General features: G+C 44.4%; 1 protein-coding gene across 1 annotated transcript; it reads left to right on the top strand.

Moving 5' to 3' along the window:
- Positions 1–96: 96 nt before the first annotated feature.
- Positions 97–1,657, top strand: LOC122032586 (pollen receptor-like kinase 2). The gene is made up of 2 exons (XM_042591890.1): positions 97–831; positions 924–1,657. Exons 1-2 carry the CDS (start codon positions 108–110, stop codon positions 1,538–1,540), a joined length of 1,341 nt encoding a protein of 446 aa, XP_042447824.1. The 5' UTR covers positions 97–107; the 3' UTR covers positions 1,541–1,657.
- The last annotated feature ends 696 nt before the right edge of the window (positions 1,658–2,353 follow it).

Genomic DNA, 2,353 nt, shown 5'->3' with positions numbered 1-2,353 from the left:
TCAAATCCTGTTTTACTCTGATAAATAATCTTTCCAAGCTTGAAGAATAGATAATTCAGAAATTCCTGCGCTTGTTTAACTGAACCAAAGCTGGAGTTTGATGATTTATGGAGCATATGCCAGATTCGTTGGATGATTGTTATATAAGCAATGCCACGACTCCATCTCTTTCTTTCAACACCCAACATTCCACCTTCCCAAAGCACTCAATGCACTCTACTCTCTTGCGTTCCCAACTGCTCCTGCTGCTCCTCTTAGCGCTCGGCCATGTCGTGGCCGGAGAGGGCCAGTTCAACGACCTGTTCATAATATTCTTCGTAATATTCATCCTCGTTCTGATGATTTTGCTCTTGAGTATCCACCGATTCTGCTGGAATCTACAAGAGCGTGAGAAAGTGAAGGAGAAGTCCATCGAAGTGGTGGAGGAAGGGGAAGCCGAGTTCTGCCGGGCTAGTGATCATGCAAGAAGCAGTGGCGAGAGTGACCAGAAGGACGCGGTGATAGTTCAGGAGCCAGGGAAGATAACGTTCACCAAAGGTATGGGCGATTTCAATCTCACCGATCTCTTTCAAGGGTCGGCAGAGGGGTTGGGAAAGGGAGGATTCGGAAGCTGCTACAAGACGAAGCTGGAGAACGACAAGACGGTGGTGGTGAAGAGACTAAGGGACCTTGGACCAGTAACCATGGAAGAGTTCATGAAGTATATGAGATTTCTATCTTCCATGGAGCATCCAAATCTACTACCTCTGCTTGGTTACTACTATTCCGCTACTGAGAAGCTGATGATCTCCAACTACGCGAGCAATGGCAACCTATTCTATCGCATCCACGGTGAGATTAGAACTGAGAACACCATTGGCATGCCATTTCTCTTAGATTTATTCAGAGTTGATTTAAAAATTTGTTGCAATTCAATTGAATAGGAAGAAGCGCCGACAGAAGTCCATTCACCTGGGCCTCGAGATTGAAAGTAGCATATGGAGTGGCCCAGGCAATGGAGTTCCTGCACAGGAAGATGAATGGGGCGGCCGTTGTTCCCCATGGAAACTTGAAGACATCAAACGTTCTTCTCGGTGAGAATGACAAGCCACTGATTTGTGACTATGGGCTTCTGCCTCTGGTGTCCCCGTCCCTTGCGGTACATAGGATGGTGTGCTACAGGTCGCCGGATCACCAGCAGAATCAAATGGTACTGTCGAAGAAGACGGACGTGTGGAGCTACGGTTGCCTCCTCCTCGAGCTGATGACCGGAAGAATCTCGATGAACTCTAAGATGGGCGGCATCCATGGCATCCATCTCTGCCATTGGGTTAACCGAGCAGTGCGCGAGGAGTGGACGGCGGAGGTGTTCGACAACGAGATCCTGAAGAATACGAGGGAGTCCAATGGAATGATCAAGTTGCTGAAGCTTGCTCTGTGGTGCTGCGAATGGTCGCCGGAGAAGAGGCCGGACATGGGAGAAGTTGTGGCTGAGGTTGGGATAATAATGACGGGCCGGTTGGATGCAGAGAGCGACTCGTCGTATATCGACTCGGTTTAATTCGTTGCGTTGAAATCGTTGTTTATCGTGAATTAATGATAGCTGTAAATAACAGATGAGAAGCATCCTCTGTAATAATATGCAACCGGTGCCATGCTCTTGTATGATCGACTGTGGTTTGCAGTAGCCGCGATAATGGTATAATGGTTAGATTTTTAAATTGACAATTAAAAGATGGTTCGAATCTCAGCTGCCTGTTGGTAATTTAAATGACTTTTCGTAAGCGCTTTCTAACTTATTTTATTAGTGGATGGAAAATTTTACTTAAGTTAGTAAATGACCCGGTGAAAAATAGAGAAGAACTACAATAGAAATGAGTGAACGTAGTAAGGAATGATGCTTAATAATCTATCAAGCGTGTAGAACGTATCTCGTCAACAGAGAGAAACCTCCTCTTATATATCATATCTCATAACCTCCGTAATCAGGAGGTGGCAGAAAATGTAGAGTGTTAGTATTTGTCGAGTAAAGGAAGACGTATAACATGAAAGATGTACAATCACTATCTGAGGAATTTTCTGCTATATATGCGTAACTCTTTTGTAACTTACACCATTAATGAGGCGATTAAGAGAATATTTTGTCAACTGATGGAAGATGTATAATCACCTTTGAAGAATGTTCCATTGAATGCATCTGTTATGATATACGAATATTCTCTGACGAATAGTTGTTACTCTCTAATAGGTTATTGTGATTCTTTAACAATGCTATTCCCTAAAGATATCCTCGTCCAACCGGTTGTACATTGGCAAAGTACTACATAAGCAGAGTACCTAGCATCATAGGCCCACCTGACTGATTGGTCGCGTA

The sequence above is a fragment of the Zingiber officinale genome, chromosome 11A, assembly GCF_018446385.1.
Source record: "Zingiber officinale cultivar Zhangliang chromosome 11A, Zo_v1.1, whole genome shotgun sequence".
NCBI classification, from domain to species: Eukaryota; Viridiplantae; Streptophyta; class Magnoliopsida; order Zingiberales; family Zingiberaceae; genus Zingiber; species Zingiber officinale.
Note: the sequence above shows the minus strand (reverse complement) of the source record. Positions and strands in the feature narration are given on the sequence as shown.